At 36.6% G+C, this 18,665-nt stretch overlaps 1 protein-coding gene across 10 annotated transcripts in view; it reads left to right on the top strand.

Moving 5' to 3' along the window:
• PPP2R5E (protein phosphatase 2 regulatory subunit B'epsilon) overlaps positions 1-18,665 on the top strand; it is a 76,614-nt gene that overhangs the window by 32,340 nt on the left and 25,609 nt on the right. For all 10 annotated transcript variants that reach the window (XM_071745325.1, XM_071745322.1, XM_071745319.1 and 7 more), the window contains one exon: positions 11,831-12,027. In XM_071745325.1, coding sequence (XP_071601426.1) covers positions 11,831-12,027 — 197 coding nt within the window. The remainder of the gene's footprint in view (positions 1-11,830; positions 12,028-18,665) is intronic.

Genomic DNA, 18,665 nt, shown 5'->3' with positions numbered 1-18,665 from the left:
TTGTGCTCTTGATAAACTTCAGCCCAATGGAGATAATTTCTTAAAATACTGATTTTTTACTGTAAATGGCATGCTTTGCTTGCAATTTAATACTATATTACTGTGTTTGATAGTTTATGAAAAACGAAGGCAGGAAAGTATGCACCTCAAGTCCTGTCTTGAAAAACACAAAGGATGTGTGCAAATTGAGAGCTCTTGCTAAGGGTATAGCAGTCAGCCTGCTAATTCCTCAAAAGTATGGGCAAACTGAAGAATTTATGGTCTGTGTATTGCTATGGTCAGGTAGAAAGATGCTTACTGTACGTGCTTTCTTGATCAGTGATCTGTACCCCCAAAGACTCTATAAAAATTCCTTTTAAAAGTTAAGCTAATTCACTAATTGTATATTTGGATCCCCTCGAAAGCTTTCAGACTTACTGAATGTATGTGTAAGTCTGCAAAATGCACGCTTTTTCTGCTAAGTTTTTCTCCATTTATTTTTTGTGGAGTACATAACATGAGGCTGCTTACTAACCAAGAAAAGGAAGAGCAATGAGATTTCTGCCAGTGAGGGCAAAGGTGTAATCTCAGTTCTAATGAACCAGTGTAACACTCTCATTGACTTCAGTTGAGCCAAAGTGCCAACTGGAGCTGAAGTTTGCACCCACAATTCAGCTGAGGGTAAATTTTGCTTGGTAATCTAATTTCTGTTTATCATCTTCAATAGAGAAGCACCTTAAGTAATGAATAGTTTGGAAGAGGTAGAGAGGGTAGCAGTTGATGGTGAAGAGTATTGTTTGGTAACCACAGAGGAAAGGTTTTAATTATCTTTGATGCCTAAGCTGTTATGTCTGGTTAATATTTGTAGCAGTTGAAAGTGACATGATGCAGGCAGAACAATACCTTTTGTTACATTGTTGTATGACAAAACCTTGTCTGTTTTTCTCAAACTTGTTTATGAATCTAAAGAACTTAATAGAAACCTCACTGTTTGTAATTGGTCAAATATTTATTTTTAAAGGTAATATACAGTTGTACACTGATGGTCATATAGCAGAGGGGCTAAGTAACCTCCAGAGAAATTCACTTTAGGTGCTAAGGTCCAGGGATCATCAGATAGATCTGTCTGTCTGGTAGCAGATGGTGTTTCTGAGGGTTAAAATCCCCTTTGATGGATATGCATGCATGCAGGTAAATGTATTCTGCCAGAGGAAGACTGAATTTTTAAATTGAGTGTTTTTGAAAGAGATCAGAGGGAAAGATGATATGAAAAAAATGTCCTTGCACATTATGGTGATGCATGATGCTATGATAGGGGTTGTTCTTCAGACAATTAGAAATAGTCACAATGAGGTCTTTGCTCTCTAGAACCTTGTGCAGGGGACATAAAATGTCTACTCCATTTAGGATTCAAGCAGCAAAAAAACCCTAATTTAAAAGACAAAAAAGAGGCCTATGTTGGTGACAGATTTCAGTCAGATTTCCAAATTTTAGCGAAAATAGCCAGGTTAGGTATAATATGGCAGTGGAATCTAAAGGTAAATTATAATTACTGTAAATGAGTCTCTCATTTATAATGTTTTAAAACTGAACTGTGTTGTTTTGTGATGAAGATCCTATTTTTAATGGAGAAGCTGCTATTTTTAGGTAGATATATGTAATGATAACACCAATAAGATAAATATTCAACGTAATACAGATTAACCTGACAGGGTATAGGGGAGTAGTATATAAATTTCATGACCTATATATATCATCTTTTTCTTTCCTATTGGTGAATTGTTCCAGATCCTAAATAATCTGAAGATCAGGAGATTGCTGTAGAAATGGTCAAGAATGGGAATGTATTTCTGTGCACCAGAAAATGTGGGAGAGCTGTACAGTAATTGCAAAACCAAAAATAAAATAGTTATTTATTTTCTGTCATTCAGAGAGTTCTGTTAGGTTTGGCAATATGAGAGAGGGCATTCCCTTAACCACCAGCTTGACTAATTTGAGTTTATTGTCATAAGGTCTTGAATAAATAGTCTGAGCCTTATGGATGACTGTATCTCAGGGCAGCTGGTTGAGCCTGAACACTGGAAGACCTTGTGCAAGGAAAGTATCTTGAGGGAGGAGATGACTTAGAAACCTCCTGTCTCCTGTCTTGACAAATAAACCATGTGGATTGCTTGTGGATGCAAAGTCCTCACAGAGCATCTTTGAGAAATGCTTTCTAGTTTCTAAGTTGGCAAGGAGATGTCACCCCAGTGTGCAGATCAGGATATTCTTTCAGGTTTTCTTCTATTTTCTCATGGCTCAGCTGGGATGGAAGGTGGATTTGTGTTCTTGGTACTCAGGACACACAGATGAACACTGGGTGCTGTGTCTGGCATTCCTGAGGGACACGTTGCTGCAGATGCAGCTCCCCTACAACCCTGGCTTGGTTTTGGAATAGCATTGCATCCAGCTTGAGGTGTTAGTTCTGATCTCAGAGGATCTTCATGGGCTGAATCTGGGAGTTAGAAGACTAACTGAATAATGAAGGCCAAACCAAATAATTTCATTCTTCTGTCATGATCAATCTCCTGCCATAAGGAGGAAATGTGGAAGAAGTTGAGCTTTCTGAGAGGTCCATTTGGAGACTGTAGAATGAACTGCCACTTTGTTTCCACATTCTCCATCATAATTGTGGGGTATATTTATTAAATCTTGCCTTTTTCTTCCACAAACCTAGCATCTTACACATGTGTGGTTCCATAAGATACTTACTTGTTAGACATTGCTCCCTCTACACAGAGAATGAGAGAGGAAACAGGTGAGGGAAGGTTGGATTGCAGAGCACTGGAAAATAGTGAAGACTGTTGTGGGAAATTAGTGTAGAGTAGAATACATCCTTGACTAAATTTATGCTACCAGATGAGGAGGGAATGGAAGCTATGTTTTCAGGGTTCAATTAAACTCTTCTAAATGAATAAATAGGGCTCCAGAAATCTAAATTTTATATGTATGTATATTATTTAAGTTAATGAATGCAAATATTTTAAAATATAAACCTGAGCTCTTAGGCAGTGGGTTGCACATGTAGAATAGCTCTCAATTAATTATTTCTTTCACTGCAGAATGAAGTACTCCTGTGACTTCTGGGATAAATTAGTGGGTCAGTATCAAGCAGAGTGGCAATCCTGACACTTGCTCTGAGCCCATTTGGATGAGATCTGTGTTTTGGGTTTCTGAAGCTCTTGCTTCAGGTTTTTTCCAAGTGTCTCAGTGTTTCTGAGTAAACTGAATCGAGCAATTCTGAAGGTTGAGGAAAATAAATAGTGCTTGTTTTTATTTAGCTTTATGAGTGTTTCAGAGAACCTACTCAGTAAGGTACAATTTTTGCAGACTTAAAAAGAAGATACATAATTTTATAAATATATTTATATAATTTATATAATTTTATAATGATTTCATTATGTTCTTAATGCACCAAGCAAATTCCAATGCAAATCCTGAACTGCTGTGTGACCACAGTTAAAGTGGAAAGTCACTGTAGGATTGCTGTGATGTATTTGGGTTCTTGTTTTTAATGATCATTATACAGCAGAAGCTTCTCATGTTACGCAGAAAAAATTGGTGATCTGTTAAGGATCTTATCAAAAGGAAGACAGTAATCCTCTTAAGGATTCTTCTGTCTTAGGTTAGCAGGCCATTGTAAGTTTTTTTGCAAATGTCTGTCTTAGTAGCCTGAAACTTTTAAACATTCTTCTGTATTTTAGATTTTTTTTTTTTTTTGCCATCCAAGGAACCAGAGGAACCGTTAGATGTGCATTATAAATTCCTAGTCTTGCCATTTTCTGATATTTGCCATTAATTTACAATGAAAAAAAAAAAGAAAGACATGATGTAGCAAGGTAAAGTTAAAGGTGCAGTGTAATCCATCCATTGTTCTCTCTAAAATTAACAGCAAGAGTGTACAAATGATATGAGCATAGCATGACAATAACAAGTTGAAATAATGAGCTGGGACTTGAGCCTGTTGGCACTTGGGATTCCAGTGCTCTGCTAAGAACTAAGGAGTGGATGGAGGATGACTCTTCTAGAGGCTTGCTAGGCAATTAAAAATACACTGAAAACCAAAAGGAAAGGAAGACAGCAGTAGGGTGAGGCAGTTGAGCATTGAGTTTCTATTGTGTAGCTTTGCTCTATGGCTCTAATTTGAGAAGTCATTTGGATAATGAGATGTGTTTGTTTCCATGGTGTTCCTGTCTTTGTGTTGTGTTCTAGGGTAGAGGGACTGAGCAAGAAGACAACTTCAGTTTATTTTGGATTTGTATTTGCTCTGCCTGAATCTTTTGCTATTCAAATGTCTAATTCTAATGTTTAATTCATGTGTATAGCTCCTCCTGGTAATAACTGAAGGGAACTACTGAATGATTCAGCTCTGGAGACATTACCAACAAGAAGTGAGCATAGGTGTAAGGAGTAATACTTTACTAATCCTAGAGTCTCAAAAAAACCACCACCAAAGATTTTTTCATGCAGAGCCAGTTTTGTGTTTGTAGTGGAGCCTGATATTAAAAGTCAGTCATCTTCAAGCTTGGGAGTATTTTGATTCATAGACTAAGGATGTTCTAACACAGCTGAAGTGTTTTTTTTTTTTTTACACACTTACCTGAATTAACATATCAGTGCTTACAACATCAAGTAGCCACCAACCCAAAAGTGGACGTGTGCTTGGATATAAATGTAGAAAGCAGAAGATGAACAGTTTCTGAGTTTTAGTTTAGTTTGGTTTGTTTTGTTTTGAAAGAACATATAAAATGAGAGTCTGAGAAAACTGGGCCAGTTCAGCCTGGAGAAGAAAAGGTTTGGGGGAGACCTTACTCCAGTATTCGGGTACTTAAAGAGGGGCTACAAAGAAGATGGAGACTCTGTTTACAAGGAGTCACATGGACAAGACAAGGGGCAATGGGCACAAGTTGCTCCTGGGAAAATTCTGTTTGAATACAAGAGGAAAATTTTTCACTCTGAGGACACTGGAATGGTCTCCCAGGGGAAGTGGTGGATTCCCCCACTTTGAAAAGTTTTAAGTCTCATGGTTACTACTAAATGTTGATTATTAGTAGTGCCATGAAGGACATTCTATACTACCAAATATGGTGTAAAGTGCTATTTTTGTGCAACCTAGAAAAGCAATTAGTGTACCCAAACACTCTCGTAATTTCATCTTCTGTTAGTTTATATATATTTTTATATATATATTTTATATATATATATTATATATATATATACATATATTTCCTCAATTGCTTATTATTAACTGAGATACTTGATATTAAGTGTTACATAATGGGTTCATCCTGTTACATTAGGGATGAGTAAAGAGAATCCAAACTTGCAAAACCTGTGACACCCTGAAAACTCTCTGATCACTTGAGGGTGACACATTAGTGATCTAATTTGCATTACTCCAGTCCTTTTGCAACCCTATGGATGTGATGGTATTTTGATTTGACTCATCAGTTGCTTTGACAACCAAGTGTGTGGTCTTGGGCCACTTCCAGTTCAAAAGATGTCCACAGCACAGACACCATTGGCATAGTCAGTGGTGAAATGAAAAAGTGTTGGTCATAGATGGACAAAGTGTAGCATAAAGTATTTCCATTTAAACCTTGACTGCCATGGATCTTGGGCTGAGGCATATGAGTGAAAGGAAGGAGGCTTAAAGTGTTGGCTGCACCATGCCTGCTGTGGAAGGAGGCAACAAGTTTAATTGAAGTTTCATAAACATTAAAAGTAGAGTTTTAAAAAATAAACTTTCTTGAAATTCTTTTTATCATTAATTTTCTTTTCATTCTCAGTCTTGTGATGAAGGAAGTGGCAGCCCTTGAAGCCCTTCAACAATGTGTTCTGTTAAGGGATTGGACCTCATAAGATGTTGTATGTGTCTGTTAAGGCAGAATTTGCATTAATATCTTTAAAATTATATCTATGCTATAAAGTTTTGGTAGTGTATATGCCTGTGAGTGTGGCTATTAAGGAATATCCCTATTGCTTGTAGTGCTTCTCCATATCCATTCAAAGCTTTCAGCCCAGATGCTCTTGGACTGCTTGGCCAAGTAAATGATGTTTATTAAAAACCTCTGTGAAATGGTTGGGGAGTATTGGCAAGCAGTAGAGGGATCTGCAGTATCCAGGATCCCTGCAGAACTATGTAGGAAAAACTTCTTGATGAGAACTTCCTCAGTTTGATCAGGGCAAGATCTATGGGGAGGGAACTAATTCCTAATTTTGTAATTTAAGAGACACTGATTATTAGTGGAAAAGTGGTGGAGTACATTCTGTGTTGCACTTCTAATCGTGCATTTTGAATTTGGTAACAATGTGTTAATCTTCCACTTTGTTTTTTGTGCATGTTTACCCATGGAAGGCAGCTTGAGCCCATCTGACTCTGTTTATTGCTGTGTGAATAATGTTGGTGCTGGTTAGGCTTTATATATTTGGAACACAGTGCCTAACTGCTGCCCTACCTATATAATTACTAAGTATACAGAACCGGTTGGGAAAACAGTTTTGAAAAAAAGCACTTATTATAAATGAATGATTACTGACTACACAAAGCATTCATGATATTGACAGCCAGTCAGGAAAATTAAGTGAATGCAATCAGGATAGCGATTACCTTCTCAAGAACTCTGTGTAAGAAAGAGAGGGCAAACATTTGTACTTCTTGACATCTTATGACCAATATTCTACTGTAAAAAGTGGTCTCTAGAAATGTGACTGGTTATTATGTACAGGGGTATGTGTATGGCTCATTATGTACTGGGGACCCTGAGCTAGCAAAAGCTTTGAGCTGGGTGTCTCTGGACCTTTTCTTTAAGTGAACTTCTCAAAGAAGACCAAAAGGCTTTCAGATTCAAATGTGAAAGTTTTATTTGAATAAAAATTGAAAAGTTACCTTCTTACAAAATGCAGTCTTCATAGTGACCTGTATGGGTGAGATGTAGACATGTAGAGAGATTCATGCACAACATTATGCAGGTAGGTCCTTACGTCAGTAGTTGGTTGTCTAACTTGGTAGCTTGGTGAGTGGTAGAGGAGTGGGAGGTGTTTTTTTGTTTTTCTTGTTGTTTTTTGGTTTGTTGTTGTTTGGGTTTTTTTTTGTTTGTTTGTTCATTTGCTTGTTTTGTTTTTTTTTTTTTTTGGGGGGGGGTGGTGGTGTTTGTTTTATAGAGCTTTTTTGTCCCAAGGAGATTTTACTTAACTAGACTGATGGTAATGCTAGGTTTATTTAATAGCTGGAAGAAATGGAAACTGAATTAAATTGGGGAATTATTTTACCATTAAGTAGGTAGGGATAAAAGACAGAAAACAATCTTGGTAGAGGCATGTGAATACAGAGTTCTTAGATGTTGGGGAATTAGAAGGAACTTCTTAAAAATAATGAGTGAAAATGCTGCTGTTAATTTCTCTGTTCCTGTTCTTGCCATACTTGGGTTTTATTATGTGCTTCTATTTTATCATGCTTAACGTGGTGGTGTTTACTTTTACTAAGGTAGAAAAAGATAATGCTAGTTCTTCATGCAAACATCACCTTCAAGCAGTTTAATAACAGCAATGTGTATACTGGAATCAATCGTTATTCTGAAGGCATTTTAATTTTAATTATCAATAAATGTTCTGATAGTACATATGTGGGTGCAGGGTAGCATGAGTGAGCACCTCCTGGCTTTGCTTAATACTTTTTTGTAATCTGTATCATTGGTATTGTTTTATTTTAATTCTAGGCCCCATTCCATCTTCTGTCTGCAATCTCATGACTTTTTCTTGCAGTTTCTATGCTGGTTTAAGCAGCTCAGTCCCTTTCTCATCTTCACTTCTTTCTGGCAGTATAGCCCTCATTGCAAAACAAGAGGCTGAAGTGCATCAAGGAACTGATCCAGGTGTTCAGTATCTCTTCTTTTTCTCTCTACCATGGCAAGGAGAATACAACAGCTCAGCTCTCTGGATGTGATTTTGCTGGGCTGTGGCATAGTTTTACTTCTGCATGATCCAAAATCAGTTACTTGTAAATTATTTTAATTAAAATATGAATCTCATAGAAACATAAATATTTTTTATGCACATGAGCTACTTGCAAGAAAAGCCTGCCATCAGATTTTGGTGCCTTTATTTGATAGGAGGATGCAGAAGGCAGAGAGTGCAGAGGTGACTGATGAGAAAGGATGGGCTGGTTGAAGTAGGAGTATCTAGGAAAAAGGGCTATTAAGAGAGAAACTGAATTGTTTCGGCTATTTCAGAACTAGCATCTCAGCTGTTGGAACAATTGTTGGTCCATGTAAAAAAAATCACAGTACTTTCTGTCAATTTTTCTGATAAACTTATAAAACACTTGATTTTGTTAAAGGCACAGATCCTAATAATTGCCCAGATTTATTAGTGCTCACTTTCACTAAACCAGTTTCCTTTGAATCTGTGAGCACTTGGTGTATTTCAAAAACTCTATCCAGTTTTAAATGGCTAAAGAGAAAAGTGACAAGCCTGAATATTAACTTGCAGCAAAGATTTTCTGAGAGGGAGGAGGGCTCTCACAGTAATCCAGACACAAATTCCTCATGCTTTAAATTTTTATTTTAATAAATTTATACTCTCCAGTGCATCAGATATAAATCACACATGCCACTTATTAGTGTAATTTTGATTTAATTTTATAGATTATAAAAGTATTATAGGTAGTTACCACAGATTTATTAGAGCAGTTGCTCTGTTTGAGTTCTTTCAACTGAAAGAGGATAGAATGGTAATATTAAATTAAATGGTAAATTATTAAATTTGGGGGCCTAAATGTTTGGCTTCATGCTAGCACAAGAATAAAATGTTGCAGAATTCATGGAAGCTCTGAGTATCCATCTGCTGAGAAGAAAATGATTTACTGTTTTTCATCAGCTGTGAACATCTGTAATGAGCAGCATGTTTCATGTCAAGTCTCTGAGTTCAGATCAGCTGTGGAGCTCATGAGGTTGGTACCCCAAGTACCAGAGCACACCCTGCTCTGAGCAGTGGCATGAAGGTAGCTGGGAAGTCCATCTGTGACCTTTCTTTCAGGTGTGTACAGCTGTGAAAGAGGTGTTAGAGGATTAAAGGAGACTAAAAAAAATAAAATAACCCAAAGCAACCCCAGACAACAAAAAAGTTCTGAACCGACTAATGGTATGGTCTCTGTGGAAAGATTTGGGAACATCAAATACTGATTTTAGTAGTTTCTGCTGACCTTTTCTTGTGCTGTGCATATAAAGACACTCTAAAATTTATCCTTTTATACTTTCCCCATTTCCAAGTAGAAAACCAAAACCAATAAGCATTAGGTGTTACGTTCCCAAGGCACTCTGATTTCCTAAGAACAATAAGAAATACTATTACATTTAATTTGAAATTTTATTTTGTGGTGTGAATGACAACTTGCTTAATAAAGAAAAGTAGATATGACCAGAACAACTGAGTTGTGGAGTTTCATTCTGTGGAGTCCTGGGTTGTGGGTTTGTTTTGTTTTGTTTTTTTGTTTTGTTTGTTTGTTTGGTTTGGTTTTGTTTGTTTGTTTGTTTGTGGGTTTGTTTTGGGTTTTTTTCCATTTTTTCCCCCCTCCCCAGTTTGCATGGCTCCTTGACGTAGTAATGCTGGCATGAAATTCATGTACTGTTTCAGAGAGGTTTTTCTTGAGAAGAACTTAATTATATTTTTCATTTTGTTCCCACACCTCCAGGTATTCAACTGGAGGAAAAAAGAAAACAAGCTTTTATTAGTTATTTTAATGCTTTAGTCATTTTTTAATTTCTGTTTAATATCGACCCTAGCTTGAAATGAGTGTAAGCCTGAGTCATTTGAGTCTGGTTATGACTTGTGCTGAGTTGTATCTTAATGGATTCCCTTTTGATTTTGGCCTGTGTTTTTGTTTGACTAGGATATCCTTTTTGGCCAAACTAACTGTGTGCTAGCCATGCAGAACAAAAGAACCAAAACCCCATTATGCTCCTGTAACATCAAAAATTTTATTGATACCACTTACATGTTTTCAAATTGTGTGGGATTACAGATAGCAGTAGAAGGAGTGGAAATTAGAATTTAACACAATACTCTTTAAAAGTAATCAATGGCACCTTTATATCTTTTTTTTTTTTTTTTTTCCCCAGTTTCTCTTTAGTCTGTCTTTTGGAAAAAATGTTAATCAATTAATTGCTGTTATTACTAGAAGGCAGGAAATTCAAAAAGCAGTCAATTACTTTGCTTCTCCAGGACCTTTATCTCCAGTAAGACCATAACCTCAGAGGTGTCACTAGAAGTGGTCTTTTTTGTAATGGATGAGGACTAATTACTTTCTTTGACTCCTTGGCTTATCTTTCCAGCTGCAAGGCATCTGAAGTCATGTGGGACACCTTTCCAGTGGTGACACTGCCTAAGGGTGACCTGGGCTTGGGACCTTCAGTTTTCCAGAGGTGCTTGGGGGGACTGTTCTGCCATGTAGCCCTTCTTGTTGGGGTTCTGCAGGATCCCATGTCTTGAATCTTCTGGGCCACAGATGAATGTAGCCTGTGGGAACGTGGGGTGTATAATTATGGTGATACCAAGTGTGGTGTCATAACCATACCACTTCTTTTGCCCCTTAATTTGCTTAGGACACAGCTGTTGTAGAGCTTCCCCAAGCCTAATGATTATGAGATTGATGTGTGCAACTTGGTATCTTCAATTATTCTTCACCAAGATCTTGATTGTGGGATGCAGTTTGCTAACCTGTTATATTGAATCCTCTCACTGCTGTAGTTCTGTAAGCAAAAAAATATTGAATAAACTGTTGGACTTTACCATGTGTGGTCAGAAAGCACCATGTCAGGTCAGAAAGCATGCAGCATCTTTATTTGTACTGCAACCTATATTTATTCTTTTCAGTCTTTAGGGTTAACAGCTTCCAGTGCTTACTGGGTATTCCTTAGCTTGGCATACATTTGTGTTAAAAATAAGAAATTCCATCTGAGGTTGGCTTTTTACTAGTGTGTTCAAGTTTTAAGAAATAAACATCAGGTTTCTTAACAAATTAACATCAAGCCCTTACTATTAAAATTTTGCTAGATTGAACTGCTATTCTTTTGAAAAACTAACAAACCACTAAACATGCCTTTTATTGTTTTATTTAGTCTTTTATCTGTCGAGAATTAAGAAAACAGAACAAAAATGTTGTAACTAGTACATTCTACTTACTTTATTGGTTAAGCATGTGCTGTTTTTTGGTATGAAAATGTTCCTATTGATACATTTGTTATGTGTTCATAGTAGAGCAAGAAGCATGGTGTTTCAATAAATTTGACTTTGCTATGGAAAGTGTCAACATTGGGAATAATGATTGAATCTGAAAACTTGTTTGCAGAATTACAGTCCTGCTGTGTATTCATATACATATTTATGTATGTTCATACAGAGTTATAAATGACAGAGTGGTTTTACAAATATAAATTAATTAAGCTTGATGTGTTTGACTGTTCTTTCATCCTTTGGAGTGTCAGTTAACAATGGTGAATGTCAGCCTCCAGTGAAAGTAATGGGGTGTTGTAGAATTAAGCCTTAAATGCTGTTGTGTTTGCATTCTTCCTGGACTTTTTTGGTGAACTTTATTTTCTTAATAGCAGAGGATGATTAAACTACAACATGTTGTTCAAGATCTCAAACACACAGTACTAATACAGCTTCTATAAGGGGTTTGTTTGTTAATCTGAGGTCTGTTATACAAATATTGTTTGAATGCTGCTTTCCTTTGAAATTGAGCTTCAAAAAGAAATCCTGTTTTGTATAATAAGATGCCAAACTCACAAAGATTTCCTTTCTTGTTTCATAGACGTTCCATCTTCAGAGCAGCCTGAACTGTTCCTAAAGAAACTTCAACAGTGCTGTGTCATTTTTGACTTCATGGACACGCTTTCAGACCTTAAAATGAAAGAATACAAGCGCTCCACTCTTAATGAACTGGTGGACTACATTACAATAAGCAGAGGCTGTTTGACAGAGCAGACTTACCCTGAAGTAGTTAGAATGGTGAGTTCCTTCTTTCTCATGGTCTCTTTAAATCCACTTGCAATTCCTGTTATGCATTATGGGAGAAATTGAACCCAAGAGTAGGTGGATTAAATGAGGCCTTTTGTTTTTATTTTCTGCTAAACAACACTTGGGGATAATTCTCCAAAGTAGAAAATATTAAGTTTTATATATGCTTAATTAAAGTCAAGTAAATGATGGTTATTATAGTGTCACAAATGTATGAAAGGAAGCCTGCATTGTTTCCTGATGGAGAAAGCCAGCAGCCATAAAATCAGGAGTGTCAGGCTTCATGTTTCCCCCCCCTACCCATCCTCTCCTTCCCAGTATAAATAATGGAATAATTTTTGCAAGTTTTTAATTTTTCTTTGATCTGTATCCAAGCTCTTGAGTATATACTTTGTGTGGAGATTTCTTGAAGTGTGCACAGAAAATTATTTTTAAATAATAAATGCTAAAAATGTTGTATAGAATCACTCTGAAAATTTCCTGGTTGTATTATGTGGATTCATAGTAGCAGGAAAAGGGTTATCATGATTACTCAACATTAAAGCCTTATCTTATAGATAACAAATTGTCAAATAATAGTGTGGTCAACATGGAAATGGAAACAGGAGCAGATGATAGCTATATAGTGAAAAATGTTCCTTATGACTGGTAAAACCAATCACTACTTGAAAATGTTTAGTCTGTGCTACCATACGGAATCCTTATAACCTGTTACCTAAATGCCAGTTAGTTAAATATAGATCTGGTGATGCTGGTTACCTCATGGCACTGTCTGATCTTGGAATCCACTGGCTATGTACTGTAAGCAGAAAAACATTAATAGGTTTTACATTGCATGATATATGCTCCGTATTTCTTTTTCTGACACACTGATACATGCTGTGTTACTTGTCTCCAGTGTTTAAAAATAGCTGTAAATTGTGACAGAATCATCCAGCAGTCAATAGTGAAGAAAAAACCCCAGAATGAACGGTTTATGGAAAAATCTTTATATGGCTTCTTCGTGTGTTTGCGTTGTCAGAAAGCCTATAATTAATTGAGCACATTCTTCCCCTTCTCCCCCATTCTCCCTTTTTGCCTTCTATACTGGACCAGTCTTCTGAATGAGCTGCTTTTCAGTCTGTTGTGTTATTTGTTCAGTGCAAGGTATAATGTACCATTCAGGTACTGGTCTGAATACAGAATTACTAGTTCCTTCCTGAATTCTTCTGCTGGTGCTGCACTGTAGTATCTAAATGGTTTGCAAATGTGAATTTAATCTTATTTGTACCCCTTGTGATGATAAAATTATACCCTTTGTATAGACATAACTCTGATGCACAAGTAACTTCATAAAATTGAGTACTGTGTTCAGAAGATGCCTCCAAACTCACCCCCTGAGAAAAGATGGTATTTTTTTAGCATTTCTGTTATTGAGATTGTATTCTTGTTGTATTCTTGGCTTGACTTTGGTTGTAGTTGTTTACTGCAGCAACATTTGTGGAATAAAGACTGCAAGTTAGTGTTGTCTTTAGCTGAGACCTAAGAAACAAGAAGAATTTGATTTGTAACTGCTCATAAAGTTCATTTGGAATCATAAATCATAACCTATGACACAGCCTGAATTTAAATTGTAGGAGGGATGCACAATTCTGTTGCTAGCATGTCCCTGAAATCACTTCTGTTGATTCACAAAACTGTTCTTAAGGAAATGGTGCATTGCCTGAATAGTTTTAAAATCATGGTTTTAAATATTTTCCTTAAATATAGTCTTGTAACTATGATATAGAAGAGTCACTGGAAGTAAAGAAATAGCATGACTTTTTCCAATGAATTTCAGAGATGGTTGCTAATGGAGCTCCAGGAATCCCAGTTTCAGCTCAGCTCATTTTTGGTGGAGAACTGTTTTATCTTCTTTTCACTAGTACTCCCTCTCTCCTTTCATTGCTCTGTGCCTTTCTGTAGCTTCTGCCTTGCATTTGGTCTTCAGTGCTGAACTCAGGCTGCATTTTCTTTTCAATACCAGGGTACTTAAGCAGGGACTTAAAAGTATATTCACAAGTCCTGTATCTGGCTACTCTGCCTAAACCTGGATTTCTTTACAAATAAAAAGATGCTGAGTAATTAGGGAAGTGGGCATTCTTAAAGAATTTCCTGAGAAAGTTGTAATACTTAATTTTTGTAAGAAACTAGCCTTCAACAGACATCTGTGCTAAAGGTGTAAGCTGTTGAAAAGAAAGTGTCAAAACTGGAAAGCTGGGATATTCTAATTGTGTCTATGGCAACCAGCAGTGTTCTTGGTGCATACGGTCTTGGTAAAACACTTTGGTGGTTGTATTCCATGTGAGCAGCAGGATGCTGTGCTCTGCTGTTGAATTTATGTGAATGAATTCATGGAAAACAGAGTGTTCCTACTAAACCACATCACCAGGGCTTTTGTCTGTTGCAGGTATTGTATTTTACTGATAGGGTATCTAGTAAAAGTGTAATTTTCCTCTTGGTCTTTGCCTATAAAAGCAAGACAACTTCCATCACTTTGACTGTAGTTAAAATAGGCCCTAGAGGGAAAGATAGGACTCCTAATATTATATAAAATAGTTTTTCAGCATCTCTTGCCTCATGAAGAGACACCATTAGGCACTTTGAAACATGTTCGGTGTAACTTGTTTGCACTAAGTGCATGTTCTGGTGTCACAGAATTGTGCTCATAATTGTACACTGAGACAGACTTAGCTCTACACAGTTGGCTTCATGAATGCAGCTGCCACCTATATGTGCTTTTGAGGATTTTCATTTAGCTCTCCAAGTGTGTTGACAAAGGAGCTGTCAAGTTGGCAATCTCTGACCTGTCATGATAGTGAAGAAAACATCAGGACTTAGGTCCTGACCAAAGTAGCATCCCCAGTGACTTCCTGCCACAGTTGTCACCCAAGTGTTTTTCTTGACAGACCAGTATCTTAAAACTGATCAAGATACAGAGCACAGGTGTTCTGTGTCTCTTTGAAATGTCTCTTCCCTGTAATGTTGATTGCCTGTGAATCCAGGAGTTGCTCTTTCCTGCTTGGCCCTTTGAGCTGCTGTGATTTGCAGGTGAAAGAGAATGCTTTCTTAATTATCTGTAATGTTAAAACATCTGGAGAGATGTAGATATCAGATCAGGTATCTGTGGAAAAGTCTTTTTCTTCAAAGATTCATAATACGTGTATATTTTAATATTCTCTGTTCATGACCCATAAGTTTGGCTTTTCAGAAACTAGGCTAGAAAAAGGTCCGTAGAATTCTACAAAAACACTGATATTTTTAATTACTTCTAAAATGTGGTGCTGTTCCAATGTAAGAATTTGAAAAAGTAATTTGTGGCAGGCAGCATAACAGCTCCTGGATATTCTACTGCCATGCATCCTCAATTTATCCCATTAAAACTTTAATACCTATTTGTAATATCAGATACTTCCATCTTGTTCTTTTGAGCATATGATCTGATGTTGTATGTAGCTAAATACCACTTGGCTATTTGTCAGCCTGGGTGCATATCTGCTTCTTTCAACCACTCTCTTTAGCTTCATATATGCAGAATGTTTAGCATGTTATTAGCTACTTAATAAAACAATAAAAAGAATTTTAATTTACTCATGGCTACCAAAGCAAGCTTGCAGGGCCTTGTCACTGTCATCAATATCAGTTGATGGGCAGAGTGGTTGGCATTTCTGTTAATGGCTGTAAGCTGGACAGATTTATTCAGGAGGGTATTGCTCAGTGTGCTTCCCCTGCAGTTTGATGTGTTGTTCAGAAGGGCATGTGACATTCTTTAGAATTAGGCTTGTCTTAGGAAAAAAGGCCCTTGCCAATTAAACCACATTCTGTTTAGAAGGAAATGCCAGTAATATGACTTTATGAGCCAATAATTGGACACTTAATATAAAATTTGTCCTGTCTGAGCAAAATGTGGAGGCTTAAACTAATGATGCTGATTTTACTGGTACATTAAGCAATGGTAGTTTAATGAAATAAGTGTTTGTTATTATCTGTGGTATCCTAAAGGGTGTATGTAGTAGAGCTTTTGTGTGTTTTCTGGGCATTAAGACATAGGCTGAGGAAACTGATTTCTTTCATTAAAAAAAAAAAAAAAAGATGGGAAAAACAAACAAGCTGTTAAACTGAGAAATCTGGATGAATCTCATTGTTGGTGAGCAACCTTTTTGCTCTCCTACTTGCTTTCTCAAAAATTGTAAACCCAGCCCCTGACATACACCATGAAATTTATGGAGCATCCCTGGATGGCTGCCAGCCCGTAAGAGATGGCTAATGAAATGTTTTTGAGGTGCACCTTTGAGAATGGAACAGTATTACTTTGTTCTCCTCTATTTTTAAGTGGAGAAATGCCCTTGGCTTCCTGTTGCCACCTTGATCTTTTCTGTAATTACAAATCAAATACAATAAAACTGTAATCTCTGTAGCCAAAATGAAACATCAAATTAAGTACCTTCTGTCTCAGAAGGTGTATTGAGTGACAGAGTGAAAGAAACTTAGTTTAAAAAATACCCATATAAATTTAAAAAAATGCACTTGAAAGGTCAGATTTTGATTTTTTTTTTTTTTCTTTCTTCTTTCCCCTGCCATAAATCTAGAGGGATTGCATCCCTTCTGCTGCAGGTTTGTCTCAACAGATGTGAGGGCAGAGTCTGTTTGTGACAGACCTGTTAAACATAAAGAATATCTTGTTAAGCCATGAATTTTTTAGCATGTTAAAGAACCTATTTTTAGGACATTTGCTAGCTGTTAGACTTTATAGGCATTATGAATGTCTTTATTTTCTATAGCTCTATCTCTAGCTTATGACTAAGAATGCCACCCCACTTGCTAAATGTTCATCCTGTTTAGAGTTTTTCATGTTAAAATGTTCTTGGATAGAGATTTTTATGCAAGTGAACTTACATTCAGTGTTATCTTTTTTACTTAATAAAGACCTTGTACATATGTTACTTTTGGTTCTTGAATTAAGTTTTAAAACAACAGTGAATGAAGAAGTAAAATCATACAGTCTTACAAGAATTGACAAGTAATGTCTCTAATATGAATTCTTTATAACTTCAGGAATTCTGTAAAATATTAAGAATCTTAAACTCAACTTGAATCAAAAGGAGTTGAACAGATAATTTTAAAACCATCTGAAATGCTGAAAGGAAGGTGCATTGTCCTTTGACTCCTATAAATGGAATTTGATTAAGAATTGTCATGTAGGTCCAGCCATGAGCCATGCTATTAAAGCTGTTTTGTTTTGGTTTTTTTTTTAAAAAGATGAAAACCACATAATGTTTTACATTTTATTCTTGTTTCTTTAATGTGAGGGTTATAAATTCTGTAGAATAACTTAACTTGGATTTCATCATGCATTCTTTCCAAATTCCTGTGTTAGATGTTTTTTCTTATTCCCATTCTTTGTACACCTAAGTTTGTACAAATTCCACAATGCATACTAAAAGAAGAGGCTCTCATGTTCTGTACTTCTGTAAAAACATAGTTGAAGGCAGCTCCTCTTACAGTACTTATCCATAACAATTTTTCCTGACACTATGTAATTACATTTGCCTGTATCCATTATTCTTCCTCTTGGTTACATAGGCCTCTTATTTGTCAAACTTTATCTGCATAGGAATACAGTGACTAGGTCTCAAGCAAAGAAATAAAGAACTGGAAAACCATTTTTGTTCCTAGAATTACTTGTAGTGCCAGCAGATTTGGTTTTGTTTTGTTTTGATTTTTTTTTTTTTTTTATCTTGTATATTTTTAGGAAGGAGTGTACGTACCTATCTCCATTTTGGCTGTGTCATCTTAAATACCTTTTGAACATTATGTCTGTAGATAAGCACTATGTGAATCTCCTGAGAGACTGTTTTCTTGGGTTTTGAATTTTTTATTTTGTTCTTCAGTTTGCAGTCTGAGACAGTCTGAGCTTTATAATGCTGTCTAGAGTTCAAGTTGATGTGTTGGCAGGCTTTCACTTCTTCTGATGCCTGCTCTAGAGATGAGGGGCTCTTTCTGCTGGTACTGTGCTTTAAGTTGTCCAAGATATTTCAGTTAGTACTATGATTTTTTGGATGGTATTGTATAGATCAGCTGGGCACACATTAAATAAACTTTTCTTCTGGATCATCTCAAAACATAGTTACATGGAGATAGTGATGAACAGGGTTGTTACCAGCACGCTGTCCTGTTATGGTCCAGGTATAGGAGACCTAAAGTGAAATTTCAGAGCTCTGGTTTGCAGCAGAAAGGTTTTGTCTGTGCTAGAACTTCTGACTTGGACCATGAACGAGGTCTTGAACAAACTTCCTCTTTGTTCTCACTGTGCTTTGATGCTTGTGATAGAGATGTGTTTGGGTTTGTGTATTCAGTTCTTGTAAGACAAAATATACTCTGGGAGAGCACCTAAATTCTCCAACTTCTTAGTGGCTTTCAGTAGAAGAGATCACTACAAAGAGCTTGCTTCCTTCAAACATTCAAGTGTGGACAATTCAGCACCCCAGCACCATCTGCTCTTTTGTTTAGGAACTTACCAGTATTTGCACTTCTCTGCCAGCAGATGTGTAGCCTAAGGATCTCGATTTTACCACTTGTTCATCTGTCTGGGTGGAAGCTGCTGCCACTGC

This window comes from Heliangelus exortis, chromosome 5 (assembly GCF_036169615.1).
Source record: "Heliangelus exortis chromosome 5, bHelExo1.hap1, whole genome shotgun sequence".
In the NCBI taxonomy this organism is placed as follows: domain Eukaryota; kingdom Metazoa; phylum Chordata; class Aves; order Apodiformes; family Trochilidae; genus Heliangelus; species Heliangelus exortis.
The sequence above is the reverse complement of the archived record's forward strand: the minus strand, read 5'-3'. Positions and strand labels throughout refer to the sequence as shown.